Genomic DNA, 22,310 nt, shown 5'->3' with positions numbered 1-22,310 from the left:
AATTCCTTTAATGTGCATCCGATTGCCTTCCCCACTGGAAATAGAAAGAAAAGAACATATTTTTTGTGATGGCACATGAATAAAATCAGTGTTTCCAAAGAGCTACAGATTATATATTTGGAAACAGCTTGTTAAGATAGAGAATTCAGTTTCTCAAAATAACTTTTCAAATATTTTTAGAGCTAATCCTTATTCATTTTATAAGCCAAAATGACTAAACTTGGAAGACAATAAATGAATAATGAAGTAACAAAAGGTATAAAGTTTAATAAAAAATCCTCAGAAGTGTAGTTTTGGAAGGAGTGATAAAGGCTTGACTCAGACAGTAAAGTGCATCTCTATCCTGGCCACCTTACTGGACCCCAGGTTAGAGTGGCCAGCTGTGTGAACTGGTACTAACTCTACTCAGAACACATCATCTTAATCAAATTGCTAGATGACTGCACATTATTGATGGATAAAAAGTTTCAAAGGACAAAGTAAAACTTCAGAAAAACAGAAATATTCATAGCAGTTTTGTTGAAAACCTGAAATTTGACAAGTGCTCCATTCTTCAGCTTCTCTCTCTCTCTCTCTCTCTCTCTCTCTCTCTCTCTCTCTCTCTCTCTCTCTCTCTGTGTGTGTGTGTGTGTGTGTGTGTGTGTGTATTATTATGTCTCCATTTCTCCATGTGCAGTTGAGTGCTTTGCATTCTTTTAAAAGCATTTGACATTTCTATGAAGATGGGAGTATAATGTGAGAAAAATAAAAGTAATTTACTATTATTCTTTTAAGTAGATTTTAGGATTTACTATGTGCAGCATCACTTACAACCAAATTTGTTTTAATATTGCATATTTTCTACAGGTATTTCCTGGGAGAAAAGTCCCTAATTAAAAAGGAAGTTATTTCCTACAACTCATTAAACAATAACCAAAAAGTACCTATACTTAATATGGGAGAAAGTCAATATATGGGAAAACACCCTATAATCAACTGCTATGTTGCTCTGATCGTTTCCTATATAGTGACATGAATGAGTATATACTGTTCATTTCTGCAACAATCTCCACAGAGCTCTTAAAACAAAGACTATTCATATCTTTTTGTTTTTCTCTCTGTTTTATGTAGAACTTCTTAAAAATGTACTGCAATTGACATAATTTGATCACTTCTTGTCTACATTTTTCTCTTGTTTCTCTATACTGCATGACTTCATGAAGACAAATTTTTATTATAGTTTCATTTAGCATTCAAAAGTCCAGTACTGTCTTGAAAAACCAATAAATAAATAAATAAATAAATAAATAAATAAATAAATACAATTCCAACCAGACAGGACATTTTGTGTGACTTACGACAGTCCCTTTCATCTTCCTCATCACCACAGTCATCTTGTCCATTACATCGAAGGTTTACTGGGATACATTTCTGGTTCTTGGTACACTTGAACTGACCTGGCAAGCAGACATGTGTCTCTAAGACAAAGAGAAGAATATAATGTGACCTGAGAACCAAGTCTTCATTAAAATCAGTGAAGTCATGAACAATAAAGACTTAGATGTCAATGCCCAAGTTAGGACTTTATCGACCTACCACAGTTAAGTTCATCAGAGTTGTCTCCACAATCATTCTCCCCATCACAGATGAAAGCAGGCAATGCACAAAGTCCTGTTCCACACTGAAATCGGCCTGGCTGACATTTAAATTCAGCTGGAAGAGGAAGAATGAAGGTATTGGAGATGACAAACTAAGTCCCTGATGTCTTAAACAGAAAATTTCCGACACTGTTATTGGTATATTTCATTGACTATATCTTGAGCATAAAAGGAAAGCCTTACATCTAGAGATCTATTACAGCCTAGTGAATATCTAAGTAATGGGAAATCCAGATGGCTTCTCAACTTGCAGTTCATAAATTCTCTTAGCAGAGAAGTAAAAATCTTAACATGCAAACTATAACTAAAAAATCACTTTTGATTTGGGAAGAAGCATCACAATTGATAAAATGCTGAAAAAGATTAAGGACTTGAGTTCAAATCCCAGAGTACATACATGTTATCAGGTGTGTAAGGTGGCCAACACTTACAATTCCGGTTATTGGGCAGCAAATAAGTTTGACTCCTGAGGAATGTGAGCCAGGCAGCCTACATTATTCACCAAGTTCCAGGATAAGAGTTCCTGTCTCATCTAAGGAGGAAACTCAACATTGACCTCTGAACTCACCTGCACATATCAGTACACATGAATTTGCACATAAACACACATGTATACATACATACATACATACATACATACATACACACACACACACACACACACACACACACACACACACACACACACCAGCAGAGCACTCAATAGTGATCTCACCTCAGTGTCAACCTGTTCCTAAATGTACTTGAATAAAGAGATTTTACTCCCTTTTTTTAAAGAATTATTTTTTCATTCTGCATTGCTGCCTACAAAGTACTTTTATACTTATCATATATTCTTTTACTTGAATACCTCCTGCATCTATCACATTCAGAACATATTTTAATAATAATTACACACAGTATTTTGATGTAGTAAATATATTCATTTACATTATTACAATAAAAACTTTATAAATGGTAGCATTTTTCTCTTCCAGTACGCTTTGCTTTTATACAAGGAAGTTTTAAATGAAGGAAGATCTACTGAGATATATTCTGTGTTAGTTGATAGGGTAGTTATGTCAGCAAGGCCTTTTATTTATAAAAAAATATTGCTTTTCACGGCTCAGCCAAGTAGGTTCAAGTTTCCAAAGGTAGACATCATGTTGTGACCATGACCTGACTCTGAAATTTTCACAAAATTCATATTACAATGAAGCAATATTTTTGGACTTATGAGTCCCATGGATTATTAATCACTGACTGCTAGGTTAATACTAGCCTATTTTTTTCATCTGAAGTTCAGGAATGAAACATAATTTAAATTTTATACTTGATTCAGGAAACAGACTATGTTCTCAGTTACAATATTGCTGAAAATTTTAAGATCTCTAAAACATAAATCTTAACATATTTTACTCTCTTAATAAATGTTGAACTGCAAGGTACATAAATAGTCCACTTGTTTTCTTTCACATAGTGCACAATTTCCTTTATTAGTATTTTTGTTATATAAGTAACTCTCCCAAGAAAAGTGATCCTGTGATTAAATGAGCCATCAAAAGATGGCTTGGAGGTTAAGGGTAGTGGTTGCACCTCCAGAGGACTTTGGTTCAGTATCAGCACTCTTATGGCAGCTCACAACCATCTCTAACTTCCAAAGACCCAGTGCCCAATTTTGGCCATTACAGACACTGCATGCATGTGATATACAGATACATATGCAGGCAAAATACCCATACACATAAAATAAAAATAAATAAATCTTTAACAATTTGATTAAAAAGGAAGAATACTTGGAAGCTATTGTGATGTTAATATGTGTCTTTGGAATGATTTGAGTGCTTTAAAAATCATACCAAATGTAATTTGAACTTGGCATGACAGAAATCCCGATCATTGTGTTCCTACAAATAGCACTACATAAGTTTTCATATGTATGATACATAGATCATACCAGATGTAATTTGAATTTGCAGTAACAGACAATTCCTGATTGCTGTTTCTACAGATAGAACTGTGTAAGTATTCAAGTCTGTTATACTTGCATCAGGACTCCTTGCCTTCTTAGATGAAGTTACAGGCAGTTGGCATACAGAAATTGTGGTGATGCAGCTACTCCAACAAAACTAGGACAGGGAAGACTCAGCAGTTACGAGAACTGGCTGCCCTGGCAGATGGGCTAGCATAAATTCTGAACATCCACACAGTGGCTCCCAACTCTTTGTAATTTGAGTTTTAATGGACCTAGTGCTCTCTTTTGGTTTCCACAAGTACTGGGCACATATTGTATACAGATATACATGGAAGCAAATCACTCATATATATAAAGTTCAAAAATAAAATATTTATAAAATGTCCAAACTCTTTATAGAGTTACATATGCCACTTTAAAAAGACTATGGCTATGAAAGTGCTATGTCACTAGATATTTAATAGTAATAGAAGTAAACATTTATGGGCTAATGATCACAAAATATTATTGGAAAAGCACAATTAACCACTGTTAAACACATAATGAAACGTTTCCTTGAGGATGGATGAGTAACTGATCTCCAAGGCTTAGGTAACAAGAGCAAAATTAGACAAGGTCATGACATCAAATTAAAATGCTTTTGCAAAAATTGAAGCAATCATAAGAGAAGAGACAACCTGTGAAAATGGAGTAATGTTTCAAAATTATATATCTTAATCATGGACAAATACAAGAAATGCATGACAAAATAAACTCAAACATAAATTAGAAAATTTTAAAAATAGAGAAAATGTCACACATTTACACAATGGAGTCCTATTCAGCAGAAAAAAAAAAAACAATGGAATCTTGGAATCCATAGGCAAATGGATGGAATGAGAAGATAAATAGGCTAAATGGGGCTGGGAGGTGGTGGCACACGCCTTTAATCCCAGAACTCAGGAGGCAGAGGCAGGTGGATCTCTGTGAGTTCAATGCCAGCCTGCTCTACAGAGTGAGTACCAGGACAGGCTCCAAAGCTACACAGAGAAACCTTGTCTCAAAACACAAACCAATCAGTCAATCAATCAATCAATCAATCAATCAATCAATCAATCAAAACATAGGCTAAATGTTTAAAAGAAAGGAAAGGAAAAAGGCATTACTAATTTTGATGGAAATGAATAAAACTATAAGTGGGTATCAGATCAAATCTATCAAAATATGTAATATTTTTATAGGCAAAGTTTGCTAAATATTGATTAAATGTGGAGAAAGGACTTATATACTCTTGATAGCAATATAATTTAGTACACAGCACAGGAAATTATGAATCACATCTTTAAGAATAAAATAGAACTGGCATGTTATGTGGTGGTTCTGATATATGTACATGTACAAAGGAAATAAAGGCAGTGTGTTGGAAATTTGTTGTCACCTTGGTATTTGTGGCAGTGTTACCTATGGTAACCCAGTGAAGCATCACCTTACTTGTGCATAGGCAGATGAACAGGGATATATCAGAGATAAACACTGAGCTGTCATTCACCTTTCTGAAAGAGGAAATCTCAATTGTGACAATCTGCACGAAAGTATTAAGTATATCAGTTGTTCCAGATATAGAAGGAATAAGTACTATATCATGGAATTTATATATAAAGTCTTAAAACAAAAAAATAAATGTATAAAAACTAACAGTAAAATGATAGCTACTAGAGACTAGGGAGTGGGAGATTGTGGAGATCTTGGCCATGGGACAAAAAAATTTAATTAGACATGAAAAGCAAGTTCCAGATATTGATTACACATCACAATGGCTATGTTTTGTAACATGTTATATACTTGATTTCTGAGAAAGATTCTACATGTTGTTAAAAACAAAGTAAATTATGATCATATAAGGTAATGTACATGCTAAATGGCTTAAATTAACTATTTAACATACATGAACATATATTAGAACATACATATGCCAACAGTATATAAAAATTTGTTTTTACTTGAAATAAAATATGCAACTACTGATCTTTAATCAGGATAAGGGCCATACACCAGTAATGTGTCTTCTCTCAATTGTTCAAATGAATACAAACATTTGACTACATGTATTGTGAAAGTATGCAAAGGAGAGAAACTTAACTCTGCAGTTAACTCTTTATTTCAAGGGATTACAATATAGAATTTCAAAGTTGCAAATAGAATGGAGAGGAAATCATGGTGATTCTGACTTTGCTGTAGGTCTTTATGGTGGTATTCCCTCAATAATGGTGGCTCTGGTCAATAAGGGTCATCTTAATAGACCATTAACAGGTACATGCCATTCTTTTTAAATATACAACACAAATTGTAATTACTTTATTTACTACATCATAGGAAAACTTTTTTCATTATGGAGAAAATAATTTTCTTATAACAATTAAGTCCTAGTGATTGTTCATTATCACCCATATCATTCCTTCTTTAGGCATTTCTTCTGATTCAAAATCTTTTAAAAATGAATAATTTGGTCATAATTTTATACCTATTGTCCACAAGTCCTTCTCCCATTGCATTATCTACTACAGTGGAAATAAATCTGCCAACAGTGTTTTAAAAAAAGAGCAAAATTAGAAAAGGAATGTTTTTTATTTTATTTCTCACCAAAGTGGTAGTTTATTGCTTTCCACATAAAAGAGGATATGTGAAACAACTTCCCGAATGCGAAGCTCATAATGGAAAGGAAGATGGAACGAAGTTCATTTAAGTAACAATCTGAAAATGTGAAACAGCTTTATAGTTGGTGCTAGAAAGTTCTTCAGAAGTAAATAAATGCCTTTCACTTAGCTGGTACTCCCTTTTCAATACAAGCCTTAAGACCTTGAACTCAGCTGTCAAGGCCAATCAAGGCCAACTCATGGATCAATTGTCAGTGCCAAGTCAGGCCAACTATACTGAGATACTGAAGTAATTATCAGGATTGACTGCAAGTATCTTCAGCTTGACAAGGAAGGATTAGAATGACCTATGAAGTGAACTATAGCAGGATTTCCAGGAATACTTCTGATTGCCCATCGCCACCTAAGTTCACAATGATTGCTACCCTGGAAGCTCTAAGAACAGTCATCTTGGCAATGAGCCATTTACAGTAGGTTTTAAGGGCAAATTAAATCAAGTTACCATAAATAAAAATTAGCGTCAAAAAGTAGGACTCCTCAAGAATTTCCAAATTTTAACACTGACAAAGAAGACACAAGTTTTGATCCATTGGAAAGGGATTTCTACATCTTGCTGATTTGTATTTCAAATTTGTTAAATATTTTCGGTCACAAAGCAACTACTATACTACTAACCAGTGTAAAGCAAAGGTTTTGTTTAGAAAAAAAAAATCAGTCATCAGAGATAAAACCAAGACACTACAACCATATTTCTTTACATTTTTGTAAGAATTGTGAGATAAATTTTTCTATGATAAATATGGGAATATATGAAAAATGCCTTAGCTTAAGCCTAGTTCATTTTAATTTATTTTATTTTTTATTTCTGGTTTCTTAAAGAGAGGGTTTCTCTGTGTATCTTTGGAGCCTATCCTGGAGTTCGCTCTGGAGACAAGGCTGGCCTCGAACTCACAGAGATCTGTCTGTCTCTGCCTTTCGAGTGCTGGGATTAAAGGCATGCGCCACCAAAGCCCGGCAAGCCTAGTTTATTTTTATAAGTCTGGAATGCAAAGAAGTCTAAAGTCTAAACACAATATTCAGAATACTCACGGCAGTCTTCAGGCTCATCAGATCCATCACCACAGTCATCCACAGTGTCACATTTCCACCAGAAAGGGATGCATTTATCAGTTTTGCATTGAAACTTAAAAAAATGCAAGAAGAATGTTGATAACAATACCATATGTACAGTGGGTATTCATGCAGACCATGGTGCATCCCCTCCAACTCACACTGTAATGTGGGCAGGCATGTTTTTAGAGCCTCCACAATGAGGAATGAATGTACAAACCTCAACACAATCTGCCAGGAAATTTCCCTGCTCAGACACCCTGGTGATCTGACTCATGCATTTCCATGTTGTCTGAAGGGCTGCATTAATCACCATAGGGCACGTACCTAAGTAGTTGCTACAGAGACTGCATGACCTTAGGAGCCTCAGATATTTATCTGTTCCCATATAGTAGATAATGCCTGCCCAATACTATACAATGTAAAAGAAAAGAAAAAAAGGATCAAGTCTACCAGAAGAAGATATCAACATGATTTAGGCAAATTTGAATTAATTGAAGGGAATTGTATTTCACAAGAATCTTGGAGACTTTGATGAAAATAGTTCCAGCTCTTATCCTTTAGATGGTGTGGGCAAATTTATTCTTTGCAGCTGTACAATGTCAGTTCCTCAGTGCTAGCATCAGAGATATGACCAAATAATAAAAATTAAAAAGAGACACAGAAGAAACTTGTGTTATAAAATTTAACATCAGTACTCAAGATTCTAGTCCCTTAAAGCTCCTTTGACAGATGTTATTTATTTTCAAGTCCTTCCATTTAAAATTTATTAAAGTAACCACAAGAATAATAAAATGGGGCTGAGTAGCTCAACCATATTGTTTTGTACTAACAAGGAAAGAGAAATTTGACTAAGGAAAACAGTCTGTTGTTATTGTTTCTTGGCAATATTGACTTACAGGCTATTTGTCATATGAGTCATTAGAAGAGAAAAGCTTCCTCTGCATGAGGAAGGAGATCTGAGTTTCATTTGGACCAGTAAGTCAGAGCACAAAACTATTTATTCATTTGCTATTGTTTTTGGTATTGTTGTTGTTTTGTGATACAGTGTCATTTAGTACAGCATCTTATCACACTTTATACGTAATTGAGGATGACTTTGAACCCCTGTTCCTCTAGCCTCCACTTCCTGTAGGAAATATTATAGGTATACATCTATATTCCAGGTGTTTATGTTGCACTGGGAATTGATTGATCCACATATAAGTCAAACACTCTACCCACTGAGTTCTCCATGCCCCAAAGTGATTTGGTGGCAGCTTTACTCTGTACAACTATATATAGTGACACAAAGACTCAGTCAATTTGATCCTTTGTGCCCTTGGGCAATGTGTTCATATTTAATCTTACTAAGATTTAAATCCAAAGTATTTAATTTTACTAAGATTTAAATACAAAAATTAAACAAAAATTGTGAACAGAGAATACATGTATCTGAAATAATTGACATTAAGTCACTAAAAGTAAGCAATGAATATAGTGATTCACTTTTGTTGACCAAAGTGTATACTTTCCATTATTTATTTTTCTTTATTTAATTTACTGGTTTGTTTGCTTTGAGCAAGATTAACACAGTGCTCTAGCTGTTCTGTAACTTTATTCTGTACACCAGGCTGGCCTTTACCTCAAATAGATCTACCTAGCTCTGATTCCTAAGTGAAGGATTGGGCTACTGCATTCAGATTCTTCTTTATTTTCTAACAGAGCTTATATTCATTCAGATTTGGAAACCTTGGGTAAATATATTTCCAGGAGTTATTTTCTTTCTGAGATGTCATAAATTAATTCTCATGCAAAGGATTTGGCATGGAAAAACTGTAACATCAAAACATTGCTTTGGTTCAATTTTCTTTAATAGACATGGATATTAAATTCATCTGTTAGTTTAAAATGTGATTGCTTTAGTAAGAAAGCCATTGGTGTGAGCACATGCTGGATGAATCCAGATACCATAAAGCTGATTCTAGACAGAATTACAAACAGGGGAGTGATTTTTCTTCTTGTAGTAATGGAGAAGGAAATAGAGATCATGACCCTTAGGGGAAATCTCTCTATTCAACTCTCTTTCTATATATTTTTTTTAGCCAGTGGTCATATCTGTTGTGTTTTCCATAAGTTACCAGAGGAGAAATATAGCTTCATAGGAAGTTGCCTTTTTGGGGAGATGATTAACCTGAACATTAAATATTTCCAGTCATTCCAATATATCAAAGCATATTAGTGAGAGGATTCTGTGTCTTCTGAGTACCTCAAAGTATTCCAAATTATGAGATGGAAATTCTTAATACAAATTTAAATTCACAAACATATCTGATTTAAATAAATGCCAACTGTTGGAATTATATATAATATGAAATTCTGTTCTCATTTCAATCTAACCATCAAAAGGTTTTGAGCACAGAAACCATGATAAAGCACATTTACATTATCTGTTACTTAAAACCTACATTTTACTATTAGGAGATTTCTTCTATTTCATGTATCAGCTTCATTTTTTCACATTTAAATTCAGTTGCATTGAAAATAAAAATATAAAATACATTACTAATAAAAATAAAAATATAAATCAGGACCATCCCACCCCTTGCCTGCCAGATGGTAGCAGGGGTCAAGCTTGAGGAACAGCCAAATGAGCCTTGAGCAGTTGGTGGTGTCTTCCCACCATACCCAAGTATGAAAGAAGCAGCAGAAGCTGTTCACACTCCCCTCACTGGAGCTGCAGCCCAGATGACTATAAAGAGGAATATGAATACGATGTCATACAGGAAGATGAGTTAAGTATTTAGGCAGGCAAATCATCAGGAATATGAAAAAAGTAAATTACCAGGAGATGGATGGCTGGGAGAAATAAATAGGAGATAGGTGTGTTCTCTGATAGGTTTGTTAAATGAAGTGAGAGACAGAATCCAAGAATGACTATTTGCCCATAAAACCAGAAGGGAGGGAGGGTAGTAAGTCTTGAATACCAGATGAGGACTTAAAATATCTAGCTCAAGTAATTCAGCTACATCCACAACAGCAAAACAGTTGGACAACAGAGTCATTTTAACTATATTTCACAAAAAGAGGATGAGCTGGATATTCATGGCAGGTGACATTAGCAGAGCAGAGTCCTGACCAGTAATTTGGGTCCATTTACCTCAAATAGTGAAAGAATTAGAGCTAACATGTTCTGAAAGGCATGGGACACAGGATGGTTCAGAAACTATTTGACTGAGCCTACCTTAGTGTATGATTTCAGAAAATAGGAGTTAAATTGCCCTTGGATCATTTACATAGCCAAAGGAATCTAAGGTCTTGGATTTAGAGAAATATTTTAAATTTTTATTATATTTTTTATTGAAAAGAATTTTAACTTTAATTGCCCTTGACAATATCCTCACCATACCCCCCAAGTTCTTTCATCTCTTCTCTCCCTCCCTACTCAACTAAATGTAAGTTCTTTCTCAAAAACAATCAAAAATCCAAATACAGTAAAGCCCACAATACAAGAAAACAAAGTAAAACATAAAAAATTGTAACCAAATAAAAGCACACACAATAGAACTTTGAAGTACATATGTTCATCAACTATTCTTGAACCTGAGGCATGTCACTCTTTAGGAGAAAACTGGGTTTTCTTCTTTCAGGAGGTATAAATGAGAGTTCAATTGTTAATCTATGCCCTGGTGTTATGTTTTCTTTCTTTCATTCATTTTTTTAAAAAACTATAACAAAATAAAATGTAAAAAGAGAAAAGGAAAGTTAGCACATAGAAGTTGGACAAATTGGACAAGCCAAGCTAACAGAAGGAAAAGAGTCCAAGAGAATACATAATAATCAGAGAACCCTTGTTTGCATACACAGGAGTTCCATAAAACCACTCAACTGTAGGCCATAACATAATCTCAGAAGACCTGGTGGTGACTCTGGTAGGCCCTATGCAAGTTCATATGGATTTTCCTCAGGTTGATTTACAGAGCCTAGTATTCTTGGTGTCATCTATCTCCTCTGGCTCTTTCATTCTCTCTCCCTCTGTTTCTGAGAGATTCCTTGAACTCCAAGGGGAGGGATTTGAAAGTTATATCCCATCTAAGGCTAAGTTTTTCCAGTTATTTCACTCTGTGTATAATATCTGTCAGTGTGTCTTTATATTTGATTTCATCTGCTGCAGGAGCAAGTTTCTCCAATGATGGCTGAACAAGGCACAAACTATGAGTACAGTAGAATATAATTATGAGTCATTTTATCATTACATTTAAAATAATTTAGACAAGTATTATTTCGATTTTCCCCAGGTCCCTGGGATACCTAGTTTCAGGTTCTTAGTTACCTAAGCAGTGTTGAGAATAGGCTGATCTAGTGGAATTGAGCATTAAGTCACATTAGTTATTGGTTGGTTACTCACACAAGTTTTGTACCACCATTGCCCTAGCATCTCTTTAAGGAAGTATACCATTGTAGATTAAGGTTTGTGCCTGGGTTGGTGTTCTGTTTTCATAGTGTACTGAGTGCCTTCTGGTATCAAACAAGCTAAATGGATTGGGGGAAAAAGGCTATATGTAGTCACCAGCTCAACATCTCATTATTCAATTAGTTATACAGATGTTGTCTTTATCAATGGGGTTGTGCCATCAATTTGTGTAGAACAACCTATAACTTTAGCCACAGCCTGGGTTGTTAGAGGATTTTTGATGAGCCCCTAATCAACTCAATTAGATGTAACCCAATCCTACTATTGACGTTTCATTTGTGATAAGAGATGGCCTGCTGGGATGGCCTGTCTGCCCCTGAATTTGATCACTTCATTTGGATCCCCTTCATATATGTATATATTTTAGGAAGTTTCTACTGAAGTAGGTTACCATAATATTCCCCATGGCTCCTTAGTTTTAGTTGTCTTTGCTTGGATTCCCTCTCCCAATCCCCTCCCCAATTAATCTTCCCTTTGGATCCCTCAATTCATATCTATTTTTCCTTTTCCCATTCTTAAAGAGATGTATCTGGAGATATTTTTAAAGGAGGCACTGTTGACTAACTTATGACAAGTGTATCTAGAACTAAAATGTAAGAGAGGGGGAAAACTAAATGGATAAGAACAGGCCTTAATTGTATTATCACTGTCATCTAAACCTAATAACACATAGGGAAGGAAAATAAACAAAGTGATGGTAAAAGACAAGCCGAAAAGTTTTGTAGAACATTCTATTACTATAAATACACCTAGGAATATGAACTTAGATGTAAAGAAGGGGATCTGATTCATTAGGTAAGTGAGGAGACTTGAAATGTGTGCTGATGTAAGAGTGAAATTAGAAAAGAAAATTATTTTTGATGATATTTTTGTACAGATGACTTTTCTTGTAATGTAAGTGAACTACATAAAGACTTTCCAAAACCAAGCAACTACCTTCTGTTAAGGGTGCAGCCAAAACCTGGCTTGTTAGCTGCAGAGAATTTTTCCACTGAAGTTCAAAAGGAAGAGGAAAAAACCACTGCTGGAACAGAAACTTAAACCAGTCCTACCCAAAAGCCTACTCTTCCTACCAAAGCCAATTATATATTGAAGTCTCCTGGAATAGTTTCTCTAAAGAAATCACCATCCCCTGAAAAACAAAACAACAGCAAAAACAGTCTCTTCTTCATCTGTCACACCAAATAAATGGAGAAGTTTCTACAATTTCATTAAAGATTGAAACTAAGCCAGAATCAAAACCAAACCTAGAGTGGAATAATTGCCACTTAAGCTAAAATTCCATTGACCTAGAGATAGACATTCACAGGGAAGAGCTCAAAAAGAAATACATACTGTAATTTTGATGATATGGCTACCTCAGAGAACTTGTTACTTCATGCTGCAAGCAGACCCAAGATTTTTGGAAGAATACTGCCTGACCTCTTAAATGGTGAACATACTCCAACTCAAAACCGAGAAAAACATCGGGAAGTCAGCAAAAGAGTACCATTCTAAATCCAATGGGGCTTAAAAAGGAGTTGGCTGCTCTTCAAAGCCATCTCTCTCATACCTTCAAGTGGTTCTAAAGTAAACACAGCCACTGTCCTAACTCCACTAGAAAGCAAAGAAAAAGTAGAACCCGATTATATGAAGGAAATTTCCTTGGATGAGTTTCAAGTCCAGATTGTTGAATTTCATTTCTGTTGTTTGGTTTGAGAATACTAATGAATCTATAAAAAGGAAAAAATTGCAATAGATTTTATTGAAAGTTGTATTATTATTATTATTATTATTATTATTATTATTATTATTTTGGTTTTTCGAGACAGGGTTTCTCTGCGAAGCTTTGGAGCCTATCCTGGCACTCACTCTGTAGACCAGGCTGGCCTCGAACTCAGAGATCTGCCTGGCTCTGCCTCGTGAGTGCTGGATTAAAGGCGTGTGCCACCAACGCCTGACTGAAAGTTGTATTATTTTTAAAGAATTTTTATACTATAGATATTATAATTAATTTTGAAGAAATTTCACATATAAACTATTTGAGAGGTACAAATTAGCTTTGTAGTAACAAGAGGCATTGCTTTCCTGATAAACATAGGGACATAAACTTTGTGTGTCTGTGCATGTTTGGGAGTGGCTGTGAACATTTTTGTATGCATGTACACACAGACACACACACACACAGACACACCCACACACACACATACATTCTACTTTTAGCTTCTTACCCAGTATTACACTTTTGTGCCTGTTTGTCCACAGATCTTTGTATTTGTGACAAAGTAGAACTTTCATAGCTACTAGGTTTTATGCTCTTGCATAACTAATAAATAAGTAAATAATAAAAATAAATTCAGCTTCAGAAAAATTAAAATATGCACCTTGGTGGACAATTTCCAAGACTAGTAGATTCATCAAATAAATTTTAGACTGTAATTACCACTCATCAAAAGAAACTATGAGTACAAGAAAAATGCAATCCCATGCACAGTGAACTATGATTGAACTATGAAGAAATCCCACTTGAAAATAAGTTAATCCATATTAAAACTGATGATTTTTCCCCTTAACAATGGTTTAAATTAAATTCGTAGAATGATAAGGATTTTTTGAGGGGTCGTTTCAAGACAGGGTTTCTCTGTGGCTTTGGAGGCTGCCCTAGAACTAGCCCTTGTAGACCAGGCTGGTCTCAACCTCACAGATATCTGCCTGCCTCAGCCTCCCAAGTTCTGGGATTAAAGGTGTGTGCCACCACCACCAGGCTTGAATGATAAGATTTGACTGGATTTAATCTTGATTTAGAATAGATTCTCTGATTATGTTTTAATTCCAATAGAATATATATGGGAAAATTTTGTCTATTTTATTTTTATGAAAATAATGCTGAGCGTTAATGGCTCATGCCTTTATTCCCAGCACTCAGAAGGCAGAGGCAGGTGGATCTCTGTGAGGTGGAGGTCAACCTGGTCAACAGAGCAGGACAGGCTCCAAAGCAATACAGAGAAACCCTGTCTCATAAAAATATACCATTTGGAATATATTATTGATAACAATTACTAAAGAATAAAAAATCAAATCCTTTAGTAGTATTCAATTTATACTGGGATTTTTATTTTATTTTTCTGTGTATGTATACAGTTTTATGTGTTCATATGTGTGTGTGTGTCCACATAGATACAAGTACAAGTGTGTGAAGAATGATCGTGATTGTAATCAACCTAGTCTGAAGAGTCAGGCCAAAGATAAAATTTGTGTTGTTTCTCAGAATGTCTTCCATCGTGATTTGAGACAGGATTTCTCTGGCTTGGAGCTCAGAGTTGGCAAGGGTAGCTGGCCACAGATCTAACTGCCTCAACTTTTCCAGCCCTCAGGTTTTAGACTGAAGCCACAGTGCCTGTTGTCCTCATGCTTGTTCTGTTTGACAATGTCTTTTTAAATGTGAACCCTGAGAGTCAAGTTATGGCCCTCCCACATGAAAGAAAAGCACTTTGTTGAATATCTATGCAACCCCTAAAAACTTGATTTCTGTTATCAAAATGATTTATCAAAATGTTTAATGATATGAATCCCAACTACTTAGGTTATTTGCTTTGCTAAATTTCAAACTCACCCAAAATTGTGTTCTTTTATTCAGTGTTTTCTCCAAAAGGACTACCCTGGAGACATTTTCTTTTACAACAACAGAGAGAAATGTGAGGAAACTACACGATCAGCATGGTGAATGGCATTGGCTGCTTATTTTTTCCTGGAGTCAGATAGACAAACTGATAATTTTATCCACATATGTGTGTCCTGTATACATGAACACAAAGGCACACACACACTACACACACACACACACACACACACACACACACACACACACACACACTATGCATATGCTCATTCATTGTGCTTGGTGTTCTTTTAAGTCCATAGAAAGTCTCCTGGAGAGATTTCAGGAGTTACAAGTGCTGTGTTTTAGTGTTGTCAGAGTGGGAACTTATCATATGAATAAATATTTTAGGACCAAATAAAGTTTTATTTTAGTAGTAGGATTTGGGGATTTGAATAAACACAGTTTGAAAGTTTCATCCCTTTTTTTGCAGTGGAAAGGTTGGCATCTCATTGCAAGACATATCATATTTTAATTTAATCTATTTTCAGTGACAGGATAAGTCATACTACAGGCAAGCATTTGTCTCTCTGGCATCAGCCAGTGTATCTCAGGGTCAAACCTTAACAGACTGATGATGCAAAGATCACTGGGGAACACAGGTCTAAGTAGTCCCTCACAGTAAGAGGGTCGTTTGGAAACTTCACCAGACAGTGCTAATATAAATTTTATTTTGAATTGAAAAAAGTTAATTTCTCCATTACATTCTACTGGTATGAATCATGTTGATTATGTTATTTTTCACAGTGGCTTAAATTCATAACATACATTCTGTACAGCAAACAAAGTCTATGGCCTCTGGTTTGAGATCAAAACCAAGCCCTTGTTATGTCAGCTTTAATCAAGTACACTCATGTATTCCAGCTTCAGTGATGGCAAGGTTGAGCTACTGCTGCTGTATCTGAAGAACTAAGTCCACTCAATTATCATAACAATGTTCTGAAAATATTATTTCCATTGCTTATACATCCCATCCATGTCTCACTTTGAACGGTAAGGTGACAAAGTTTCCCTCCTGAGTGATGGTTGACCAGGGTAGATATCTTGAGACTAGGTATACTTTGTTTTAAGTTTAATTTTTGTTTATTTTGGTTGTTTTACCTGCATGTAAATTTAAACTACTGTTACTTTAAAAGCTAAAATTGTGTGTGTTTATGCTATACACTTAATTATATCATAGAAACTGCTGTGCCTGTAAATGCTGTGAAAATATAATCATTGAGGCATACATATTGTGAAGGCTATCATGAGTTCTTGTACTATGCCATCTAGATTGCTCATCAATTGCCTTTACCAGCTGTAGCACCTTGATCTTAGATTTCAGAGCCCCTGCAGTTATATAGTTATAAAGGAGCCACTAGCTCCTTTATAAATTCATGTTTATGGAATTCTATTATGTAGTATCAGAAAATGGATTAAAATAATTGTCCCAATTAAAAAATGAGAAAAATAAGGGAACAAACTTAGCTGGTCTCATCAGAATGAAACAGAGCCAGGGATGTGGCCCTTTGCCTTCAGAGGAGAACTGAGCTAGTACTGGCTTCTGTTTCATAGTTCAATTGAGAATGAAATCTTTGGCAAGGATTGTCCCTCTACTTGCCAAAAATGAGCAAATTCAAAGCATATAGTTAAAAGAATAAATTTACTGGTTTAAAGAAATGCTCATGCCTTATTTAACAATTGTATCTCAAACCAAACAAGATATTGCCTCTGTAGTAACAAAGTACAATTTTTAATGTCATATAACTTCTTTATGAAATCTACTACAAAGTAATAAAATCAACTCCATACAATTAACTATCATTAATTAGATGTTTTTCTGTAATATCCTCACTGAGAATAAGGAAATTTTGATAGGAGTTTTCACAAGTAAATTATCTTATTATATATTAATTCAAGCCAATCATTCTTTATTCAATTTATACTTTCTCTATATTTTCAGGGTGTGATGTTGAGGCAGGATTGGGTATCCAGAAGTTAACTTGATTATTTAAACTCTATCAACTTGTTAGAGTTGTTTCATCATCACCATTTTTTTTTTGATCTGTGTAAAATTTCCTGTGATACAGTTCTGCACACTTAGTATTGGAGTCATAGTTCTCTGTGAATCTTGGTAAAACTGATTTTCTTCTCCCTTTGTTTTCTTCCTGGTCTCTATTTGTTTTCCAATGCGGCAAATACTATTTTAAGTGTTTGCATTATATTGCTTTTTCCTGATTCTGTGACCATGTGGCAGTGCCTAGATAGATCACTCATCTCACTGTACATAGTAACAAAACAATTGTTCTTTAAATTATTTAAGCACAAACACAAACTCAGGCCAGGCATTAAGAATAGCATAAACAAACAACCTTAGGAGATGATTCAAGAATTCAACTCACCTGACTGGCTGTGCAGTTTGACAAACAAGTTCTATTGTTAGCTGCAAGGTAGAAGTTGGTGGGACATGCACAGGTGTGGGTCTTCCCAGGGGCTAACAGGCACAAATGGCTGCAACCACCATTATTTACTGTGCAAACATGTTTGGAGACTACAGACGAGAAAGACAGAGCAAAATGAAATTATCAAGACCAGTAATGTAACATGGCATTTGAGACTGAACTTTCAAGTATCATCATATATAGTTAAATAAACCTTTGTAATTTGAATCTATAAAGGTTATGAATATATCTAATAATGCTATTCAATCTCTGATTTCATTAATTTTAAATGCTTTCTAGAAAAACATGTATGTTAGTTAAAAGTAATTGCTCATCAGAAAAGTAAAGAGACTAGAAGCATTTGGGGTGAATAAATACATATGCTTAGAAGTATAAATGTAAAATAAAGCAATGAAGCAATGAGGTACAAGCATGAAGTTTTGCATCTTAGTGCAGGAAAGCAATCACAACTTTATTCCAAAAGACCGGGTAGAATCCTATGTAAATCACTGGATGTTTGTAATTTTGGAATCCCAAACTATTGAAATAGAATGTTTTCTAGAAATTAAGGACCCTGTAGCTCTCCCATAATGAATTATTTAATAATATAGTTTACACTTCTCTGACTACATGCATTGCTCACATTTCAGCTTAATATTTGATCAGATCAATAATTATTTATGCTATTATTGAGCTTCTAATAATACCCTGCAATAGTAGTACTTTATACAAACAGGCTTCATTATATAAAATAAAGCTAAGTAATGGAATCATTCTTATCAAGAATGAAATTATAATTAAACCTGAAATAAAAAAATGAAATGTTGCATGAAGATGTTGATGCATTATGGAAATCATGGAAAGAATAATTACCATCAGGTTGTCTATAAGAATGATACACCTGGATATCTGTGATGGCATGCCATGAGTTAATCAGTGAGAGTCTGTCTGCTCCCGAGGTTTTATGAACACGGCTCAGTGACTTGGTTTTCCCATCAGTCCAGTAGATGTAGTCTTCAAACAATGTTAGTGCAATCACCCCTGGAATATCTTGATTAGGGACTGTAATAGGAGATGGTAAGATTAATGTTCACTCTTGGAAGACTGCCAGTTAAAATATTCAATACTGCATGGGCTGACAGATACTACTGCTACAGAATGTCTTCTGAATAATTGCTGTGACAACCTGTCAGCTTGGCAAAGTTCTTTATTACTGGTTAAGAGAATGTAAGATTAGACACCAGGGTTCACTAGGCTCATATTTAGCTTGGTTTAACAACTAGGAAGAAAATAAATGTGATGAAGTTCACCATCAAAGGAAGTCTGCTTTAGGAGAAACAATTGGTATCAAAAATTTTAAAAATCAAAATATGAAGAGAGTGTTTGTGCATATGCATGTGTGTTTCTGTGTGTGTGTGTGTGTGTGTTTGTGTTTGTGTGTGTGTATGTGTGTGTGTGTGTATTGTATGATGTCCATTTGGTAGTTATTTACATTTTCCTTAAAGCTAAAGTTCATTGATTAGTTTTGAGCCACATAAAAGGATTACATAACTATTCAAAGATTAAATGTGTATACTATCTGAAAATAGAGTTCCATGAAACTATTATAAATAATTTTAGTTTATTTCAGTCATTATTTTATGTTTGTACCTGAAGATGATCTAAAAGTGAAGGAAAAATATCTCAGATAATAATTCATTAGGAGTATAAAGCTATTTCTCTGCTGACTAAACTAATTTTATAATTATTACTTTCAATATAAGAGAATTTAATGTAAAGTCTGGTTGATCATCACAGTGTGTATTTTTCATATAGACCATACCAGAGTCCAGGTGGCAAATAAATATAATAAAACTGTGGTTCCTTAACTGATTTCTCTTTTTGTAATGAGGAATTGTTTGGCATGTTCGAATGCTTCAGCCCTAAAATAGTTTTAAATAATAATTTTTCTTTCTTCTAATAATTCCTCAGTTAACAAATAATCAATTACAGAAGAAGGAAAATTTCAGGAATGTAAAATCATTCTAATAATTTTGGGTATTAATTAGTAAATGTTCTAAGAGAAAATTAACTGATGAAAAGGTCACAATAACTTTAGCAATGCCTTCGGTTTTATTTATTATGTTTTAAAGACTGAAAATCATTCTTTGCCTTGTTCAGTATCAACTGAAAAAATACCAAAGTTTCAATACAATTTATCATTTTTAGGGAAGTTTAAGGCCTTATTTTAAGATGCAGGGTAAATTTATTTTGTCAACAAAAAGCAGGCATTGTAAAACTTATTGTGTTTAACATGAATCTCATGGAATCTGAGAACTCACTATGATTCAGTCAAGAAGTAAGAAAAAGAAAGTGAGAATAGTTGAATTACATATTAAAACAGTAAGCATCAGCAGTAAGTTACTTATCAATAAATGCACCTGGAAAAGATACTGAAGAAGGGAGAATATGAAAAAATTCAGAAATCTTAGACATTTTTATGTTAATTCTATATGTCCTTGCAACTTAACTATCCCTGTACTTGTATGGACACAGAACACATCTCTAAATATGATGAGTGCAATTGGATAGAAGAATGAGAAACACACTTAGGTATAAGGAATCATGTAAACCACTTAACACAAACTACTCTCATCTCCTTCTTCTGCTGTATAAATTCAATTTAAAAACATAAAGATGGGAATCATGGTGATGATGGGTGATAATTATGAGTCCGTCACCAGAGTGGGTAGGTTGGGAAACTTTAATATAAAGCTTCAGGATATTTTGAAACACTCAGAAACATTCAATTTTTATCTTCTCAGATTCAAAGGAAGTAATTATATCATTAAGTATAGACTCAAAAATTAATCACTTTAAACTCTCCAAATTCTGAGGAAAGATGAAGTTATTGTAAAAAATGGTCAATTAGCATTTTGAAAGTAGCACAGTCTTTCCCACTTCTCCAAACTAACTGTCACTTAACTCTATTGCTATTAGATGGGCATTTCAGAACTAACATTTCTTAGTTCCACAAACATGTCTCAGGCCCAAATAGAAACAATACTGAGGCTGAGCAGGATTGCAATAGGTTAAAAACTTTATGTACTTTATTTCATTTAATATTGTTAAAACTGTCTTGTGCAGTATTATTCTTCACAATACCTGGATAAAGAAGGGGTGGTCAAACTGGGTAACTAAAGCCACTGGCATTTGGATCAGCTTCTCTGCTGGTAAGATCCAAGCACTTCACCATCCCTACATTCTCTTAGAAAGATGGAGCTAACAGAGCTAGAAAACCAAACAGGTCACATCATAAGATCCACTTGAAAGTCTGTTTGCCTAATGAACTGACTTCACTGTTTGTAATGATCTCCACATGTTTGCAATTCACTGGACATCCAATTAAGCATGACTATCAGAAAGTTTTATTATGAATAGTCACCATAAATTCATGGGCATCAGGTCCCTGAAATGGCTCAGCCTATAAAGGTGATTGCCACCAAACCTAACAACCCATGTTTGACTTTCTGAACCCACATGTAGGATAGGGGTATAAGCATAGGGGTAGCCTGTGAGTGTGCACTCCCACACAATTTAATAAAATTAAATTTAATAAAAATAAAAAATCAGTGAGTTCAGCAAATGAAAGTCTTAGTTTAAAAGATGATGAAATGTTGCCAAATGTACTGAGCATGTAGAAAGGTCAGGTCAAAATGAAGAAAAGGAGACCATTGTCTCAAATTATCTGTACATTTGTTTCAGTTTTCTGTTTGTCAGTGAAGAACAGAGTTGGATCTCTGCTGTATAATCAAACTGTTACTCCTCTACTATAAAACAAACTGTAAGTGCTTTCTTCTCAAAAATCATGAACTGTACCACCATAAATATAGAAAATAAAATCAAAATGCCATCTTGTGATTACAGGGGAGATATTGGTCTAATCAACCTTATCTGACCTAGCTCATCAAGCTGGCATTCTGAGGGACCAAGACACTTCCACACCAACAGAAGTCAAACAAAACATAGGAAATCAAGATGAATTAATACTACACTATGCATTCTGAGGATTCATCTGTTGGCCCTGGATCTCCACAGAAGGGGTTAATTAAGGGCTAATTTACACTTGTGACAATGATTGCTGTATATATTAGCCTCTAAATGATAAATATAAATATAAATAAATGAATGCTATGTTTATGGTTCCCATAAACATTGATTACATAAAACACATTTGAATTAAACACTGTATATTTCCAAATAAGAAACTAGGCTGATTGTGAGTAAAGAAAATACTTTGTTTATGATTTATTTTTATATTACACATATTCATATAGAGATGCATTTATGCACACAAATATTAAATACACATTTGTGTAAATGTAAATTATCTTTAAGCACAACATGTATGTATATGTATGAATCAGAGCAAAAGGAAGGATGTTTTGCAATGGAATTGGAAAATAAATGACAAACTCTCATCCCAG

At 34.5% G+C, this 22,310-nt stretch overlaps 1 protein-coding gene across 1 annotated transcript in view; it reads right to left on the bottom strand.

Moving 5' to 3' along the window:
• The window catches only part of LOC100773941 (low-density lipoprotein receptor-related protein 1B), a 1,050,824-nt gene that overhangs the window by 188,495 nt on the left and 840,019 nt on the right, over window positions 1-22,310 (bottom strand). Inside the window, exons 59-63 of the mRNA XM_035447074.1 lie at window positions 18,718-18,906; window positions 17,806-17,954; window positions 7,314-7,407; window positions 1,576-1,692; window positions 1,338-1,457 (exon numbers count right to left, since the gene is read on the bottom strand). Coding sequence (XP_035302965.1) covers window positions 1,338-1,457; window positions 1,576-1,692; window positions 7,314-7,407; window positions 17,806-17,954; window positions 18,718-18,906 — 669 coding nt within the window. The remainder of the gene's footprint in view (window positions 1-1,337; window positions 1,458-1,575; window positions 1,693-7,313; window positions 7,408-17,805; window positions 17,955-18,717; window positions 18,907-22,310) is intronic.

The sequence above is a fragment of the Cricetulus griseus genome, chromosome 6, assembly GCF_003668045.3.
Source record: "Cricetulus griseus strain 17A/GY chromosome 6, alternate assembly CriGri-PICRH-1.0, whole genome shotgun sequence".
Taxonomy (NCBI): Eukaryota; Metazoa; Chordata; class Mammalia; order Rodentia; family Cricetidae; genus Cricetulus; species Cricetulus griseus.
This window is presented reverse-complemented; position numbering and strand designations above follow the sequence as displayed.